The 19,056-nt window shown below is 51.8% G+C and overlaps 1 protein-coding gene across 1 annotated transcript in view; it reads right to left on the reverse strand.

The window, feature by feature from the left end:
* The window catches only part of ADRB2 (adrenoceptor beta 2), a 32,493-nt gene extending 18,949 nt beyond the window's left edge, over positions 1 to 13,544 (reverse strand). Inside the window, exon 1 of the mRNA XM_017822946.1 lies at positions 12,359 to 13,544. Coding sequence (XP_017678435.1) covers positions 12,359 to 13,529 — 1,171 coding nt within the window. The 5' untranslated portion in view covers positions 13,530 to 13,544. The remainder of the gene's footprint in view (positions 1 to 12,358) is intronic.
* Between the last annotated feature and the right edge of the window lie 5,512 nt (positions 13,545 to 19,056).

The raw sequence follows: 19,056 nt of genomic DNA on the forward strand, positions 1-19,056 counted from the left end.
CTCTAATTGCCCTGTGTGCTGGTGTGGCACAGCCCTCCCCAGCCCCCCAGCCTGCCCAGTGAAACCCTTCTTCTTCCCTCCATCACTCCCCAGCCAAGGTGCTTTGCTGGCAACTGCCCCAACCCCGCTCCAGTTGCAGTTAAAATAAGAGTGAGGTCCCAAATTTATCTGCAGCTATTTGTCTTATACAGTCATCTCCCTCTTTCTCCATCACACACCCCCACACCAGCGCTTTAGCAGGGTTGGATGACCCAAGGTCAGCTTTAGGCCACCTCATTACTGTCATTGCATTTACACTGACTGGAAGGGGAAACAGGAGAGAGAAATGTTGGAATCAAGGCTGTAATATCAGTACAGAGAAGGGATATCTCCATCCAAAACTAAGGCACAGGACAGTCTGATCCTGTGGGTGATGTTGGAGTGAACAGCTCAGCAGTAGGGACATCTCAGAATGTTTTCATTTGGTTGGAGTTGCTTTTTCCCTGCTTTTCTCAGAACTGGAACCCTACTGCAGGAGGTCACATGGCACAAGGCAGAGGATACCGTTATTAAAAATAAGACAACATTCACCTTCCTTGCTCTCGGAGTGTAAATTAGGCTGGCCACTTGTCTTGGACAGCCTTCTTGACACTGGGAACAAACTGTGCCTGCATTGCCTCTCTAATGGCCATCCCTGCTCACCCACGGGTCCCCAGCAATTCTGTGTCACCAAGAGACTGTCCTGCCCACTCTCCCTGTGTTCTGCCACATTCCCCTGCCACATCTGCTGCATCAATCTCACACTGCCTGAGAGCAGACAGGGGAACTACTAATGTAGGAGGGAAGAGGCACCACTGGGGCTGCCTGCACGGAAATGCAGATCCTACTTTCATGGCATTTTCCAGCCCATTTGTACCTTCTCCCTCCTTTTCCATGGAATCCAGCCTCTTGCTGTCCAACCTGAGTTTCCTGCTGATGCTTGACTCATTGTCCCTCTTAGGACCAATTTTTCATCTCCAGTCATTTAATCTTTTTACACTCTTCTTGGGCATATAGCCTCTCTTATTTGGTTGCCTCCATCTATCCCTTCAACCATTAGAGTCCTCTTTCCATCACTGGTGTTTGCTGTATTTATGACTTTAATGGCAGAGCTGACAGGAGCCTCCTTAGACACAGGCCGTCAGTAAGCTGCAGTTGTTCAAACTTATGCTAAAAGAGTTGGCCCTGTCCAGTTTTATCATTATGTTTTCCCTCCTGAGTTTTGAGTGTTAAAGAGGATTCTTAGGCAGAGAAAGAAAACATCTGTGAATTCACTCTGACTTTGCTACAAGCCTTTGGCTTTGCAAATCATATCGGAAAGGAAAATCCCCAAAGCTCTGTCCTGTAGCTGTAGTAATCTGAAATCCTACCCTGCAGCCAGATAAGTGAATCCAAGCGTGGTTTTCAGCAGTGGTTTGCCCCTGGAATGGAGGGTTGGGGCCAGCCCAGCCTGAGGCCAAGCCCGAGCAAATACAATGCCAGGCCCCATCCTGGGTCTCTCTAAGATGCAGGGGGGCTTTGCAGTCTGGTAGGGATCACTCATCATGCCCCAGGTCACCAATTCTGCAGCGCCCCATGCTTCACTCCAAACCAACAATCCTTTCCCTTCTCCCCAGTTCATTTCTGTCTCTCCTGGCCAACATCCACAAGTCATGCCTAGAAACCACAACTTCACCCCCAGGGCCCCTCCTACTGCCACTGGCTCTGCCTTGGAGGCTCATCACACACAGCTCTGCACCCTGACCTTTCCTTTCTGGGAATAGCATGCACTGCTCGCCTCCCATCACTTCCAAGGAAGGGGCAGCCCAGCAGGAGTACCCTGCCCCTCTCCCTGCCTCCTCCTGCCTCTGCCAGCCCAATGTGGCAGCAGCCAATGTGTCATCACCTCCGGCACCAGGGAGAGATGCCGGCAACTGTCCCTTACAGTCTGATAGCAAATGTCAGAGGGAGGGGCTGGGACTGCAGGAGAACAGCCTGTACATCACTCTGCTGCTGGGGATGGGGAGGTGTTCATTCAAGGCTGGATGACTCTCCTGGAGCAGTTTACATGCTATAAATAGGTACCTCGAGGATCCCCTTTTAAGAAGGGTCTTTCTCTGCAGCAGGGAGCCCCGGAGGGACAGGGAACCACACAGTCAGCTTTAAATGAGCTGTACAAAGCATGCTATGCAGTTACTGAGGAATGGCCTTCTTGTTCTGAGTCACAAAATGTCTTTCTGTGATTCTGCTCTCCCTTTATCCTCCCACAGGTCTCACCTCTACAGCACCCCTTTGCCTCAGCTGCTGAGCCAAAGTGATTTTGTCTACAAAGCTTCTGGTGCATCCCTTCTGTGGGTTTGATCCCCATATGGGCCATTCCCTTAAGACTTGGACTCGATGATTCTTGTGAGTCCCTTCCAACTTAGAATATTCTGTCATTCTGATTCTGACCCAACTTCATACCCAGTAGCTCTGCACTAGAGCTGTTCAGCCTGACTCATCTAAAGAAGGTCCTGTGCTCAGCCAGATTCATGTCAAGGCAGAGTATCACAGTAGTATTTGGGTTACAGAGAGGTCTCACCATCAGTCAAGGCTGATACAGATGTATCTCAGCATCATTCTCTTGCTGCCCACAGTTATAATTACACTTCCTCTCAGAAACCACGAGCAGCAACAGCATCTTATTCTCACGAGATACAGACCTGAGCTGTGACCCTAACAAAGGACTGGAAAGAAATGGTGACAGCCTACACCTGATCCTACCCATTCCCAAGCAGGACTGCCAGGTGAGGTCAGTGGAGATTGTGAAAACATCTGAACAGGGAGAAAAGATTCCCCAGTACCAACCCAGGTACCAACAGGTACCAACCCAGCTCCCCCACCCTGCTCCCCTGAACAGAGATATTTTGGGGCTCCCACAATCTTTACCATGTGCAGACACACTTCCTTTTTCTACCAAGAGTGTATCGGAAAATCAGCATATCTACCACTGAGCCATTTGCTTTTGGGGACAGGCAGCAAGAAACTTATCTAGGGCTCTAGTTTCTCTCAGGAGAAACTGCCCTGCATTTCCAGCCACGAGTCCAATACAACAGAATAGGACTTTCAGCCTTTGGAGCAGGGACCCTGTAACCCCAGGGGTATTTTGCACTGCTTTTGAAGTCATCTTCAACGCTGCCTCACCAATTTGCTGTCCACATGCTGCAGCCCATGGGACCTCCATCCAACAGACACTAAGGAGTGTCATGTCCTGACAGGCGCCATCATGGGAGGCACCATTTAATCTGATTCCAGCGGGCTTGGGAGGCAGGAAGAGCATTATGGCTTTGGGGATGATAAGAAATATTTTCAGCCATGTGGTTCTTGCTTCAGCTGCAAAGTATCAAGATGAGGGCAGTTCTCACACAGGGGTGAACAAGAATTTCCTTCAGCCAGAGGGGAAAAAAAAAAAAAGATTAGGGAGAGGTTTTTCACACTTGCATACACTTAAGAGGAAAAAATATTTACATGAGGGAAAAAGGACTTGGCAGGGGCTTCCAAGAGGCCATTTGCTGTTTATGCATTTCTCAGGACTGGGCTGAGGCCACAGAGCTTGGTGGTGGCGCCTGAACCTCCCTGAGCAGCTGAGGGGACTGTCTTTAGGGCTGGGGAGATCCTCTCAGTGTTCCTACTGTGCCTCCACATGCAGAGAAGTTGTGTCTGTGAGACCACAGGCAGCTCTGACAGTGGCTGCTGTGGTTTCCTAATGCCTTTCCTTTGTCATCCCTGAGGGACCAGAGCCAAGAGAAGCTGTCGGAAGCCTCAGGGTAACATCACATGTGCTGGGAAGCAGGAACTGGGCTCTAAGAATCTCTTAATACCAACAAACCTTTCCAGGATGGGATGAGAAATATTCTCCAATTGGAATGTCCTGTTTTAACAGGTTGGGGGGGAGCTGGATGGCAGCTGAGGCTCCTACCACAGAGGCTGAAGGTCTGACTGATTCTTTCATCAGGACCCCTGCAGTCAGCAATGGCTTGTACTTATAGCTGTGGCTCTCTATCTCTTGAAAGCACAAAGCCACAAATTATTATAATTTGGGCATCTGCCGTGCTTTGGAATTGCCTAGTGCAATCCCTCCCTGTCCAAGCTGCACAACAGCTCCCTGCTGTTGTTTCTGGAAGGAATAAGCCTCAAAATGTTCCAGGCACACTGGCCTCTGCTGCCAAGACTTTCACCATGGTCTTAAGTGGCATAAAGAATGCAAAATACTTGTCACTGCAACATGCTGGGCTGGGATCCTACTTTACATTACCCATGCTCTTTCTTCACCCTCACCTGAAGCAACAGGAACGTCAGGACAACAGGTAACAGAGAACAGGCCAGAAGACTTTCCCAAAGACACACTCCCATGAGCTTTTCCAATCCTATCTAGGAGATAAAACAACCTGGGACAGACAGCAGTGTCCTACCACCACACCATGTTTCTGTCACCCCATTCCTGCAGGGCAATTCATTCCATCACCCGCTTCCAGCCCAAGCTCCAAACCAGCCCAGCTGAAGAAGCTGCAGCACAATGTTTGGTGCTGAGTCAACACTCAGAAGCCCTGTGAGGTGTAAGACCTTGCTCAGACAGCCGAGAAGGAGCAGAGCCACCATTCCCTCCTGCTGTGTGCCAGCATGGGGGCTCTGGGGTGGAGCAGAGCAGGGACAGCATTGGGCTCTACAGATCAGTGCCAACTACATTTTGCAGTGTTTCATGTTTCCCATCCCAGCAGTCTCAGCACTGGACATCTGTGTTTCCTCCCAGTCCCAGGGAACGCTGGCACTGGTGACCAGCAACAGAGGATTAAAGCCCCCAGCTGTACTGGTCCATGTTTCTGCAGCAGCATGGGAAGTGCTGCCATGGCAGTGCAGGAGCCATCCAAGACTGCCATTGTTTCCAATCCAAACAGACAGGAAAGCAGGTGGACTTCTAAAACTCTGTTTGCAGATCCCGGCATAAGATGTGAAAACCAGATAAGCCCTTTTACAGCGAGGTTTTGAGCACCCACAGGTCCTTCACCATTTCCAGTGCTCAAAGCACTGAATAAATTAACGAAATTCTTGTCCACACTGTTTGCCTCCCTGCCAGCACCCACATCTTGAGGTGCTGTTTTTTTTTAATGAGCCCTGAATGATTCACTGGAAGAGTCTTGGAGAGTATGGGGGAAATGGAGCCAGCAAAACAGCTTTAAGCAAGGACACTTGACTACAAGCATACCATAATTACTCTTTATTTAAACACAACATCGATAGGACGTGCAATAAATACTCCAAGTTTTAAACATACAGATCTTCATCTATGTATGTATCTAGCACAGCAAAACACCTTTACATTTCCTTGTTTATATACAGATCTATATATTGCTGTATATAGATAATGGAGATATATATACACACATATACATCTGTCTATAATGAACTTGTGCAAAAATGACCTTACCAACGACAGTAAACAATTAAATATTTCCCAGTCCACTCTCACTGGCACTGGCAATATTGCACAGAAATTCAATTGTATGCTCCTGCCATTGGGAGGGTGAGAAAATGGGAAAAAACTGAAATTGCATGCACAGAGAAGTAGCAAATCCACTTTTTTCATGATGAAGAAAGTTTATAAAAGCCCGGTACCCACTAAAATACTCTGCTTGATTCATCACCTTTACACAAAGCAATTCCAGCGAACACCCACTGCCAGATCCAGGGGAATCAGGGTTGTGTTCTGCTCTTACAAAGCTTACCACTTACCACTTTACTTTTGAGTTGTGTAAACCCCAGTTTCCAGCATGCACTGCTCTGTCTAGACCCAGGCTGTGCCACTGGAGAAGTGACTGTGCTCCCAGCCCAGCTGGCTGTACTTTGTTCTGTGCCAGGCAAATACAAGCTTCAGTCCTCTGGCCGAGGCTGCTAGAGGGAGCGGTGGTGCCACAGGACCTGCCCGTGCCACCAGCTGCAGCTGGAGCCCTTGAGGAACAGCTGTAGTGCATCTCCCAAGAGTCAGTGCTGGGTGGAACATTGCTGCCCTACTCTGGAATGTGACAAAAAGCATCTACAGGTTCCCCTGGGTGCCCCATGTCGCTGGTGACCCACAGAAATGCAAGAGGGTGTATCTACCTCAGCTGCCAAATGGCAGCATCCTCACAGCCCAGGGTGTGTGTTCATTGCAAAATGTTCTCTTTGCCCCCAGGAAGAAAGATTAGTACTAATGTTTGCTTTCAAAATAGCTCCAATAAAAGTATAACAAGGGGAAGAAATGCTGGGGCTGCTCAGAGAAAGCCAAGCTTTCACACTGGAAGAGACCGCTGCACAGGGAGGAGATGCCAAAGTGGCTGTGGTCCTACTGTGGAACTGAGAAACCAAGCAAAGTGTAAAAACAGTGATGAAAGGAACCATAATCTTGCAAAACACTGATCTCAGGGAGCCTGGAGTCACACTGCTTCTCTGCTGAGAACAACAACCAAGGCCAGGACAGCTTTTCACAACAGCTCTTGCTCACCTGAACCTGCAGAACCGCTCTGGGTACCACACGCATTGCACACCTGAAGTGCAGGCACAAGTTAGCAAACAGTGTGGGTCAGCCAAGGTATGAGGTGCTTCACCAGGGCTGGATGCCCCTGCAAAGGCATCTGGGGAGGGGAAGACTGGGGTAATGCTGATGAGAAGACCAGTGTACACCTTCCCCAGCTTCCCCTTCAATCCTCACAGCCCAGGGACACAGCCAGGCAGTGCCACAGTAGGTCAGGAAACCTTTGTTTCCCTGCTACTTTGAGGATGGCACTTTGTATCCACTGACAGAGAGCAGAGAAGGGAACATGCAAGACAGGCCATCCTCCCTCCTGCCAGAGGAATGAATGTGCTCATAAACCCATCTCCTTGGGAAATGGATTCATCATACAGTGAAAATAAACACTCGGAGGCAGAGGACTGGCAAAGGGAGGGACAAAGCCCTTCCCTCAGACAGTGTGGGTGTTTGAGACTCCTGGCAGCAGGAGCTGTAATTAAAGGTGCAGGAGCAGACTGTCCCCATGTGCCGGACGAGCCGTCAGGGAAGAGAACGAGCCTGGCAGAACCGAGAGTTTTGGCTGAAACTCAGGGGAAAAGGGAGAGTTTGGGACCTCTGGAAAAAGGGCAGGCAACTCAGGCAACAACAAGGATGTTGTGAGGTGATGCAGGGAGAAAAGTTAGAAGGACTAGAGCACAACTAGAGCTTAATCTGGCTGCTGCCATAAAAGATAATTAAAAATATTTTTATATAAGCAATAGAAGGAGGGCTAAGGAGAATTTCCATACTTTATTTGGAAAACACAGTGACAAAGGATGAGGAAAAGGCTGAGGTACTTAATGCCTTCTTGGTCTCAGTCTTTATTAATCAGACCAGTTGTGCTCCAAGCACCCAACACCTTGACCTGGAAGACAGGGACCTGATGTCCTGTATCAAGGTGACCTACTTAGTAGATGAGGGAAAGACTGTGAATGATGTCTACCTGGACTTTAGTTAAGCCTTTAACACCTACTTCCCACATCATTCTCCTGAAGAAACTGTTTTAATGACTGGATGGCTGGGCCTAGAGGGTGGTGGGGAATAGAGCTGAATCCAGCTAGGGGCCAGTAACCAGTGGTGTTTCCCAGGGCTCAGTTTTGGGCCAGTGCTGTTTAATATCTTTATTGATGATCTGCACAAGAGGATCAAATGCACCCCCAGTAAGGTTACAGATGATGCTAATTTGGGAGAAGTGTTGATTTGCTGGAGGGTAGGAAGGCTCTGCAGATGGATCTGGACAGGCTGGATCGATGGCAGTGCCAGGTTAACAGTTGTACTTGACCTTAAAGGTCTTTTCCAATCTAAAAGATTCCACGATTCTATACCGGAAGGGCAAGAGATGCTGGGAGATAGACTGCAGCCTGCTGTTTACTGCCAGCCAGCTCTGACAATACCTTCCCCTCGATGACAAAAGCATGTCCCTTATAGTAAATAAACTCTTAAATGGGCCCTTTGCAAAGCCCAGCAGCTGTGACGTGGGAGAGCTGAAGAGCACGACTGCTCACACATCTGCTCCCTCTCTGGAGAAGCAGGGCTCTCCTTTCTACTCTATTAATCCTTGGCCTATTTTCAAACATTTTGGTGCATTTTGTAACTTAAGTCTCTTCCCTCTCTCTCTGCTGTACCACTATCCTTCAGCAGGGGCCTCACCTTGACCCCAGGGGAGGTTGCACAGTCTGGACACAGTTTCAGAGGCAAGGCTGAGGCAGGCACAGCCCTGACACCCCACAGCAATGTGATATGCACCCATAGGTGATGCTGCCCAGTGGGAATTGCTGAACAACTCAGAACATGAGGCGCTTTGGGAACAACCAGTCCTCAAAAGATGCTTGAGTCTCATTTCCAGGTGGAGATCTGCACCCAGACCCCGTTCCCTCTGCCAGCTCCCCATGCACTTCCACATCTCCCTAGTGCCAGAGCAAGCTGAAGGTTATATTTCCAAGCCTGGCTACCCAGAAACCAAAAGCTCTCCAGGAATGCTCCCAAGAGGCAAAGGACTAGCATAACTCAGGAGCTTTCAATGCTCTGGCTGTTTTGGAGGATGAAGCAAAGGCAGCTCCTGATGTGAAAGCTGCAGCTGCCCAGATCACAAGCAGGACCTACAGCGAGGGCAGTATTTTGTAACAACACAAAAGCTGTGTTTGTGATCTCCATCTCAACTAAGACTTTAAAAACAATTACAATCTCTTTGGCCAAAGTGGCTAAAGGCAGTGAACATAATGCCAAACTCGAGTCAGCTGCACGCACAGACACCTGGGGGTCATATCCCACCCATTTCCCCACTGACATGGGTGGGCAATATCCCTCTCATCCTCTACCCACCTTTGTGGCAGTGGAACAAGGTACAAGCCAGCAGCACAGCAGGTAGCCTGCTCTGTTTGCAATAACAATTTGGTGTTTATCACTGTGTGTTTTATTAGATGTATTTAACCTGAGCCAACTCTCTGCTAGTTTAAATCCTAAGTACCCTAAAATCCAATTTAACAGCCACTTCTGACTTCAGTGCTCCATTTTTTAATGCCTAGCATGTATCTATAAAACTATCTTTGTAGTGTAAAATATTTCAACAGGCCAAAGCTTTCCTTTTCCAACCATGAAACAGGAAAGATTTGTCAGGTTTGGTTTTGGTTATGCCATAATATTTTTTCCTCCAATATTTCTCTCTTTCAGTTCCAGCTGCCCCCAGAACTGCACAGTTTATATTTTAATGATGTTACCTTAGAGGAGAGAAATCAGTTCTTCAACACTCAGACTCCACTGCAAGCCTGAGGTTTCCTAACACTGTAGCTGAGCTTTGCAGTACCAAGGTCAACTGCCCAGTGCAAACAGCCCAACATCCCCTATCCCTTACACATCCAGGTGCTCTGGATGCTGGAGTGGATTTACATTCAGTTACTTGCTCATCTCTCAGTTTTGGCTACACAGAGCCACAACATCTTAAGTATAAACAGAGGCAGCCAAACAAATAGAGAGATTATTTGGACAACAAAGTCCTGGTCCACAACATGTGTTACTGAAGTGCCAATAATTAATAACAGTGAAAATACAGACCCCAAGATGTGGACAGGGGATTTCTTTGTGCCAGAGGGTCCTGTCCCAAAGCTGGTGAGAGTTTGACCACTGAGCCTGTTGGAGGCTGGCTAACCCCTCAGTACTGTGGGGCACATCCTCCCTGTGTGCCCTTGCTACTTGCCAACCCACACTGCCCCCAGATATTGCAAAATAAAAGTGACTGGCAAGATTCAAAATGCAGGAGACAGAACGGACATATTGATCTCTACAATCAAGAGGTTAATTGTCACTTCCCCTCAATGCTACATAATAATCATGGCCTGCACTGTTGTAAAGTGCATCTCCAGTTCCAGTGTGAGTACCTACACTGTGTGTACCTACACCGACTCCACATCACACCAGCCTGTCACCTTTCAGTCCTTGTGCAGTACGAAGCAAACAGCACCTGACTGGCAGTCCTGGTCCTGTGCTGGGTCTCCCCTGCTCGGGCAGCCTGTTAATGTTTATCTGAGGAGCTGACCTGGGGCCTCACACACCACACCTAGATCACACCCTTCCTTTGCCTGACTGGCGGCTCACACTCAGAGGGCTTGGGGCACTGCTGACATACCTCCCAAGGCAGCAGGTGAGGGCACAGACAGGTGCAGGCAACAAAGCAGAGAGGCAGGAGGGAAGGACTCAGCCAAATTCCCTGCCTCTGCTGTAGTGCTGAGCTGCAAAGGCAGCAAGTGGAGCTGAATCAGAGGAGAAGAGGGCTTTTACAACTGTTCCTCCTTCCTAACACCCTTTTCAAGCAGGATCAGTACCACTCTTGGAAAAAAAAGAAGGGAGCGCTAGGAGATTCCAGACCCCAGCCCCGTACAAGCCAGGTGGGGTTTTACCATGAGGGATGTGAGAGCTCATGGAGCTTGTCCCCACACCTTGCAGCAGCATCAGAGACCATCAGTAATGACTCCCCTTCCTGCTCCCTGCCGTTCGGGGACGGGGGGTGGGATTCCCCTCCAGCATTCCCTGGGGTCGCCCCTGACAGCACCAGTGCTTGGGGCAAGTCCTTCTCAGAGCAGCCAAGAGAGCCAAGGCCACACGGGGACTGCAAAAAGGTGTCGGTAACCAGAAACCCTGCTCCACCCCCCTCCCAGCCTCCAACCTCCCCAGGACAGCGCACAGCGCTGCTCCAAAGCCCCTCTGCCTTCTGCACCGGGGGGTACCAGCCTGGGGGCTCTCAGCTCCGGGCTGGTCACCCCGCTCCTTTTGCAAAGCTAGTTCTGCCACGGACCCAGCGACACCCAGACCCACCCACTGACCACGGCACGGCTCAAGTAGCAACGCAACGAACACCCCCGTAGTGCGGGGAAAGCGCGTGGAAATGCGGGGGATCCACACACGGGGGGTGCCCGAGCGTTCCCCCGCGGGACACCACGGTCCCACGGAGCGCCGGCAGGACCCGTGGGCACCGTTTCCTCGCACCTCTCCCGAGTGTTTCTAAAAGGATCCCGCGCTTGCACAACCTCCCGGCCCGCGGGTCCAGCCTGTCACACAGCACCGCGATTGCAGATGGGGGGGAGCTCCATTCCCCCCTTCCCCAGCCCAAAATGCTGCTTCCCTCCAGCTAGGGACTCCCAGAGAGCCAGACCTCGATAGCAGTGCGGTCCTGTCCTGCCGCCCAAACCTGCCCGCCTGTGTCTGCCGTGCCCCGCCAGCCCTGCCCGCCCGCCGCCAGCTCCGCAGCGCGGGGACACCAAGGCACTGCCTGTTACACGGGAAAAAAAACCTCCACAACCAACCCAACAGACCTGCAGCCGTCCCACGGTCGGAGCTGAGCTGGATGCCATAGAAAATAAAAACCCTCCTCCCCTCCCTTCGGGCTCACTGTCATGTGAGACTTGTAGTTAAACAAACTGGGTGCTTTAAAAGCTTTTGGTTGGATGCAGAACGATGGTCTGTGGTTGCAGCAGCATGTCACCCGACTTCCCAGTATAACATTCCTGAGTCCCACAGTCACAGGCTCACATTTTAGGCAAATAGTCCATTTATTCCTATTATTATTTCAGCAGAAAGTCCTATAGCGCTTGGCAAAAAAAGCATTCGCAGTTTCTGGGCGTTGATAAAACTGTCCCACTGCCGACCGCAGCCGCGGCCGTGACCCACCCATGCGACTCGCGCTCAGCCCCACTCCCAGCATCCCTTCCCCGCTATTTTGCCGCAGAGTGCCACCTCCGCACAGTCCCCCGGGCTGGACAGCACTGGCACCACCGCCCGAGATGCCCACCTGGCCGGGGATGCTTCCCACGGCCACCGACTCGGTTAAGAGAAGAGAATCAGGAGGAGTCCCACGAGGCGCCCGGCTCCTCAGCGGGGCTGCCGCCGGGGCAGGGGGGGTCCAGCCCCAGCCCTGCTCCCGCCGCCCCGCACGGCTCTCCCGCAGCAGCTACCGGCTGCTCACAGCAAGGTCATGAGGTAGTTCAACACCGGCCGCGGCCAGAAACTCCTTCCGAGAACGCGCATTCTGCACAGCCTCAAATCCCCCTGACCCCACTTAAGGGACCCTCAGTCGTGCTCCTAACCAGGGAGGCCGCCAGCAGCCCACCTGCCCTAGCCGGAGCCAGCCCCCACTTGCATAAGGCTTGAGTTTGGGGTTTCTCGCAGCCATTGGATTTTAGGGGAGCTCTAGAAGAGGATCACTATTATTATTAAGGGAGGAAGTTGATTTTCCTTAGAAAGACTCCTTTGTACAACCACTGTGTGCCACATCAGAGCCCACAGTACCCTACCCGCTAGGCACAGTACCTTTGCAGTGCAAAAAGTCCTCGGGGTGAGGGAAGGAACCCTCTTCACAGAGCAAGTCACAGGTTTTATCCGGTGCCAGGGGGTAGCCGTTTTCCTCCTCGTTGTAGTCGCCCCTGCCGTTGCTGTTGGAGTAGCCGTTGGCATACATCTTCAGGGCAGACCTGCGGAAGCACAGGAGCTCCTGGAAGGCGTACCTGAAGTCTGGGCTCCGGCAGTAGATCAAAGGGTTGAAGGCAGAGTTGACATAGCCCAGCCAGTTCAAGAGGATGTACACGTACTTGGGAATGATGTTGTCCTGGATGACGTGCACAATGTTGACAATGAAGAATGGCAACCAGCACAGTGTGAAGGTGCCCATGATGATACCCAAGGTCTTGAGGGCCTTGTGCTCCTTCAAGAACTTGGAGGCACGGCGGTACCCAGCTCCCCCTTTCTGCTCCTGCTCCTTGTTCTGGGTGTGAAACCTCCCCTCGCTCCTGTCTATCTTCTGCAACTGCTTCTTGGCCACCTGGAAGACCCTGGCATACACGAATACCATGATGATGAGTGGCACGTAGAAGGAGATGATGGAGGAGGCAATGGCATAGGCTTGGTTGGTGAAAAAGTCACAACATGTGTCCTTCTCATAGCACTGGATGGCCTCTGCATGGTCTGCCCGGTACCAGTGCATTTGGATGGGCAAGAAGGAGGTGAGGGCTGAGACCACCCACACGACGAGGACGACCATGCGTGCCTTGCTCTTAGTCAGCAGGCTCTGGTACTTGAAAGGGGAAGTGATGGCGAAGTACCGGTCCACAGCAATGACACAGAGGGTCTCAATGCTGGCCGTGACACAGAGCACATCCAAGGAAGTCCAGAACTCACACCAGAAGTTCCCAAACTGCCACATCTCCATGATGATGTGGCAGGCGCCGAAGGGCACCACGGCCAGCCCCATCACCAGGTCAGCGCAGGCCAGCGAGGTGATGAAGTAGTTGGTGACAGTCTGCAGGCGCTGGAACCGGGCGATGGCAGTGATTACCAGCACGTTGCCGAAGACGGTGGCCAGCACGATCAGCGACATGAGGATCCCCATGCCCACCATCCACACGTCCCGCGACACCGTGGGGTCGGCGGCGCTCTGGTTGGCGCTGACGTTGCCGCCGGGCAGCTCGGTGCCTGCCACCGCCATGGCCCGCCAGCAGCCCCCCGGGGGCGGCGGGGGGGGGCTCGGCTTTGCTTAGGGCTCCGCAGCGGCAGCGCTGCTCTGGGCGCCGGGCATACGGGATAGCAGGTGCGGGGACGCTCCCGCCGTGCGAACCTGGGACCGCTCCCGTCCCGTCCTGTCTGCCTCGTCTCGTCTCGTCCCGTCCCGTCCCGTCCCGTCCCGTCCCGTCCCGCGCGCGGCAACCGCCCGCCCTCCCGTCTCCCAGCCCTTTCGGCGCCGCGGAGCTTATAAAGTGACACCCGCCCGTGACATCAGCCCGCCGCAGCCAATGGCAGCCGGCACCCGCACCCCGAGCCCCCCCCGCACCCCCTGAGCTCCCCCTCCGTCTGCCCCACTCGTGTCGCCGCTCCCCTCGACCACGCGTGCTGCATCCCTGCAGTGTACCGCGCCTCTCGCGTGATGCCCGCACCGTGGGCTCCCCCTGCTCCAGGTGTGATCCCTCCCCTCGCAGTGTCCTCACGCTCTCCCCCGCCACGTGTGTCCCCCAGGCACCCCCACATGCAGCCTGCTGTGCACTGTCCCCGTGCCTCCCACCTACACTGCCAAGCAAGCACTCCCTTCCTCAGCAGTGTCCCTGCACCCCCTGCACCACAGATGCCCCCACACTCCTTGCCCCAAAGTGTCCCCACACCTCTCACCCCATCCACACACTCTGCATGCTCCTGTGGTGTCACCAGGACACACAGCACCAGGAAAATCCTGAGGATGCTGAAGCTCACGGAGGCTTTGTCCCTGGCTGGGCACTGGAGTTTGGCTTTCCCGAAAACCCCCATCTTCACTGGTGACACCTCATGCCAGGTTGTCGCCCGTGTCCCCATCCCTGACAGCCCCCAGCACAGCACTGTTACTACAGCTTCACCCCCAGCTCAGCACCCCAGCTGGCACCCAGGATGGTGGGGTGCATCCAAGTGCAGGAGTCACCACCCAGCCCCCAAAACCCCAGAGCTGATCAAAGGCACAGACACCCCTCAATTGTCCTGGGGGCACTGACAAGGCAGGGAGCTGTGTGACTGCTGCAGCCAGGCATGTGGTCAGACCCAGACTCTATCACAAGTATTTCCCTCCAAAACAAACAAATTTGCTAAGTAAGGACTAAGGAATCCTTAAAACTTCCTTTTAGCCTAATGGGAGATAACACCACCACTGGAGTTTCATTTCTGCCCATGGCTCTGAAGTGGCACTGCCCAGCCTTGTGCTGCCCTCCCAGAGACAAATCATGCTGCCTGCTGGGCCTGGGGTGCTTGTGGAGTAGACAGCGAAGCCTGAAACCTGTGGTTCTAGAATTGCCCTGTGCCATGGAAAGGTAGTAAAGAAAGAGTTGCTTTTGCCCAGATCTACCCCAATGCCACCAGCTGCACCAGCAGCAGCTGCAGGTCGATGCCTCGCTGGGTACAGAATTGTGACCCTCTCACGGCACAGGCAGTGGCAGACTCCTGCCTTCAAATTAAACGCTTACCAATGTAGAATTCTATTTGAAACACATCAGCTGCTGGAGTCTGATGGGTTTTCATGATTCTACCTCATTTTTCCCACATGGTAAGGTGGTACCATGGTGCCAAGGGTCAGGTGCCAGCTGTGGCAGTGGGGCTGCACTGGGGAGCAGCCTTCACCCTGCCAGCCCCAACTGCACTGGGGATATTTATAGAGAAGAGCTGCATGTACAGAGAGGAAGTTTTGTGTTTTAAGACAGAGGGGCAAATGAGGTACTGGAATCAGGAAATGAAAGGCAGTTTCAGTGGCATGAGGTGTCTATCTAGGCAGGGACCTTCCTGAACAAGTGGTTTCCCACTCTTTCCACACACTAGTATTGCATCCACCATTTCAGGGGTTTTAAAAAGGCAGAGACTTGAACAGAGGATCCACAGGGCACCCCTTCCCACTGCAAACATCTAGAGCCTTTGGGAAAACACTGAGAGGAGCCACTGGTTTGGTGCAAATGACCTGAGCTTATTGCCAGGGGCTTTCTCTGCCCAAAGGATAAATGAGATAAATAGGGCTGTCCTCTCCCCCACACACCAAAGGTACAACTGTAACCCACTGGTGTTAATCTGTAGAACTCCACTGACTTTCACAGACCTCACACCAGCTGAGTGTGTGGCCTAGAGGCAGACACAGGCTCCGAGAGCATTTGCTGGGTGTCATATCCATTCTCAGCTCTGATGAACATAGGTCTCTGCACACTCTCTGCTCAGGGCCAGCAGCATTCACCTTTCAGGGGTAGCACACCAAGAAGCTGCTGGAAAAGCAGAGGTGCAGATGAGATGCCATAGTGAGAGTGTGGAGCAGAACGGGGAAGGAAAAGCAGAAGGTTTGGGAATTAGGCATCATCCTCAGCTCCCTGTTCCCCCTTCTATTTTAATAACTGATCTGAAAGCTATAGAAAGAACTCGAGGTAAGTGTCTGGTAGTGACCCAGTGAGTTTGCTGTGCTGTTTCTGTGGGTTAGCCTAACAAATGGGAATACTCAGACACTAAATCAAAGCATCCAGAAAGCATTAGGTCCCCTATCCTAACAGACATACATATATTCATCCTGAGTTCTGACAGGAGGAGAAGCAGGTTTGGGGACTTGGTGGGAAAAAACAGCTCTGGAAGAATCAAAACTGAGTTCTCTGCTTCATAACAAGTGCTTTACCAAAGGCATCTCTGTGTCCTGCAGGTCTCTGGTAACAGTCCTGCATCTCTCTCCAGAAGCTCTGAAGGACTCTGGCAGTTTTTGTGGCCCAGGGTACAGAAATCAGCCAGCCCAGTTTACAGCTAAATATATTTTCTTTGTTGTACTGTATCAAAAGAAACCTCAACCTCTGGTTAACAGGCTGTGGTGGAGTAAGAGGAGAAAGGCTGATCTTTCTTCCTTGATTTTGAAGCTCTTGCACGTGTTGGCAGTTCTTTCTCACCTATGTGAGGTGTATTGGGGTGGGCCCATGTCTTGAGCTGATTTCTACCCACAACAAGTGGGACAAGTGGTCACAGATTCAAAATAAAGGCAGGAATTTGCCACACATGAAAACAAATTTCATCACCGGAAGTCTGAGTTTCTTTTGGGGTTTGCATGACTATCTGTGCTCTTGAGTAGTTCTTAACTTTTCAGCATTTTCAGCACATCTGCACCACTGACCCTGCTGTTTTGTCATCACACTGATCTTTTCACTTTTCATAATTGGATGTGTGCTCCCTCCTCACTGAGTGACATTTGAAGAACAGCCTGTGGGATCAATGAGAAAGCAGGGTTGGTAGAAGGAGGTAATCACTTTTATTAGCCCAGCTGACATAATTGGAAAAAACAGCCAGGCTTTTGGGCATGGAAGACCTTGCCGAGGACTGTGACTAGCAGGATGCTGCCCTTAACCCCGCCTGCCCAGATGCTTATCACAAGCTGGAAAGCACAAAGCACTCTGATATTAAGCAGCTGGCCAGACCGGGCTCTTGGCAAGCGCTCGGAAGTGACAGTCTCCAACACAGTGTTTGGCAGGACGGGAATTCGTAAAATTCCTTGCAGAGAACTGATAACTCACAGTGTTTGTCTGGTGTGTCTCTGTGGGGATGGTCGTAAGGTGTCAGCAGCAGCCTGAAGGAGGGAAAGGTCCCTCGTCCTGTGGCCTGACTCGCACCAGCCCCTGCTGCAGGTGGGCTGCTGCCCACCCTGGCTTGAGCCACGCTGGGCACCCTTCAGACAACCTGGCACTGCCTGCTCAGAAGGGATTCACTCTATTTTCCCCCTTTTTACTGCTGCATTCCTTTGCCTGTGTGTAGCTGTGGCTGTCAGCACTCAGCAGTGCTGGGGCAGCTCACCAGCCCGCAGGAGGAGGGACGGGAACACTTTCTGTGGATCACCTCTGCCTTCCCCTGGTGACCTAACTGCAGCCTTCCAGTGCCTGAGTGGAGCCCACAAAGAAGATGGAGACTATTTACACGGGTCTGGAGTGACAGGACAAGGGGGAATGGCTTTAAACTGAAAGAGTAGATTTAGATTAGATATCAGAAAAAATTCTTCCCTGTGGGGGTGGTGAGGTCCCAGCATAGTTGCTTAGATAACCTGTGGCTGCACTATCCCTGGGAGTGTTCAAGGCCAGGTTGGACAGGGCTTGGAGCAACCTGGGCTAGTAGAAGGTGTCCCTGCCCATGGCAGGGGAGTGGAATGAGATGATCTTTACTATCCCTTCCAAACTATTCTGTGATTCTATTATTCTTTTGGCTTCCTCATGCTGCTTCAGAGCAGCCTGGCAGGGGTCAGGGGGCTCTGGGCATTTTAGCTGTGGCAGCAGAGTGCAAGCTCCTGGCTCCCGATTTCTTTTCCTCTTTTACTCTCTAAGCCATGAGAGGGAGCCACCTCTGACTCACAGCTCCTCGTTAGTCTCTCCTTTGTGCTTGTTTGGAGCAATGGTGCAATGAGAAATCAGGGTTTGAGTGATAAAGTGGGGGGGATTTTTTGCTTATTTCTCTCCTCGGGCTCTTTGCATGATCAGGTAGGAGTCCTGAGGAGTCCAGGAGCCCGCAGCAGTAAGGAGTAGTCTCTCTTTGACACTCACCTGCATCAGGAGGGACAGCAGAAGGGACAGAAACACTCCTGATGCTTTTGAAGAGGGAGATGCTGCCACCTCTACCCTCTACCCTCCACCCCCAGAGACTGTGCCCATACTGTGTCCCACAGGGGAAGGGACAGTGAAGAGGATCTCCTCCACTCTGAGAGCTGCAGGTAGGTGTGAAATGCCTGAGACAATACCTGTCAGGAGCATCCCTAACGCTTCCACAGATGCAACCGTCCCCCCATCATCCCTCGTGAGGGTGCTGTGAAAGTGGGAAGGGAAAGTGAGCAAGGAAGAACCCCCTGCACCAAGGCAGGAGGATGCTCTGGTCCTCTCTGTACATCTCCCAGAGCATCTGCTGAGTGTGGGAGATCACAGCTATTAACCTCTGGAGTACCAGCACTTGTAGGGAGGCAGGTTTTTTTTCAGACTAGACCGAGGGAAAAGGAAACTGCTGAACATAAGCAATGACCCCGGTGAAAACTGAGGCACTTTATATGGAACATGACACTGGCTGGAACAGCTGAACACCAGAGATTCATTGTCTCTGGGCCAAATAGTGAACTGCTCTCCTGTAAATCAACACTGATGGTGAATACAGGTTACAAAATGACACAACATGGGGGCAGCAGAGGAAACAGAAGAGAGCATCGGAATAACAGCCAGAGATAAAAAGATTCCTATCAAGACCTTTTTCTTCTTATTACTGTTTTTCCCATAATGGAACATTGTTTTCGCAAGCAGAGGAGATCACTGTTGGTTTATCCCTGGCAATGACCTCTGAGCCCAGCAGTCTTTTCTTGCCCTCTCCCCAGGATCTTGTTTCCTCGCATGGTGCAGAGCCGAGGTGTGAGGCTGAAGCAGGGGAATTTGCCACACGGTGGAGGATTTTTGAGTGCTCCAGGCTTCAGCACCGAGGTGTCTTCTGCTCCATTACCTCCACCCAGCAGATCAGAGGGGACACTA

This window comes from Lepidothrix coronata, unplaced genomic scaffold (assembly GCF_001604755.1).
Source record: "Lepidothrix coronata isolate B3197 unplaced genomic scaffold, Lepidothrix_coronata-1.0 Scaffold100, whole genome shotgun sequence".
In the NCBI taxonomy this organism is placed as follows: Eukaryota; Metazoa; Chordata; class Aves; order Passeriformes; family Pipridae; genus Lepidothrix; species Lepidothrix coronata.